This window comes from Eimeria tenella, genomic scaffold, assembly GCF_000499545.2.
Source record: "Eimeria tenella Houghton genomic scaffold, Eth_scaff2283, whole genome shotgun sequence".
Taxonomy (NCBI): domain Eukaryota; phylum Apicomplexa; class Conoidasida; order Eucoccidiorida; family Eimeriidae; genus Eimeria; species Eimeria tenella.
In genome coordinates this window covers 4283-4578 of record NW_013542140.1, presented here as the reverse complement: position 1 = coordinate 4578, position 296 = coordinate 4283, and the positions used below count along the sequence as shown (strand labels likewise).

The window sequence follows — 296 nt, the reverse complement described above, 5'->3', positions numbered from 1 at the left end:
GCAGCAGCAGCAGCAGCAGCAGCAGCAGCGGTAGCAGCGGCAGCAGCAGCAGCAGCAGCAATAACAGTAGCAGTAGCAATAGCAGCAGCAGTAGGCGTCGAGCTGCAGCAGAGCCGCTGACCCTTGCGGAGGCGTTCAGCAGCAGCAGAATCAGCAGCAGCAGCAAAAGCAACACCAGCAGAAGCAGCAGCAACAGCAGAAGCAGCAGCAGCAAAAGAGCAGACACTGCAGAGCTGTTGCTGCAAAAGCGGCCCTCTCCCGGACGCAGTCGGGCTTCAGCTGCTGCAGCAGATTCA

At 59.8% G+C, this 296-nt stretch overlaps 1 protein-coding gene across 1 annotated transcript in view; it reads left to right on the top strand.

Annotated features, from left to right (window-relative positions):
- Positions 1 to 296, top strand: part of ETH_00039200 (uncharacterized protein) — a gene marked incomplete at both ends in the record, with an annotated part of 4817 nt that overhangs the window by 478 nt on the left and 4043 nt on the right. The window contains one exon of the mRNA XM_013374768.1: positions 3 to 235. Within this exon, the coding sequence (XP_013230222.1) occupies positions 3 to 235 (233 nt within the window). The remainder of the gene's footprint in view (positions 1 to 2; positions 236 to 296) is intronic.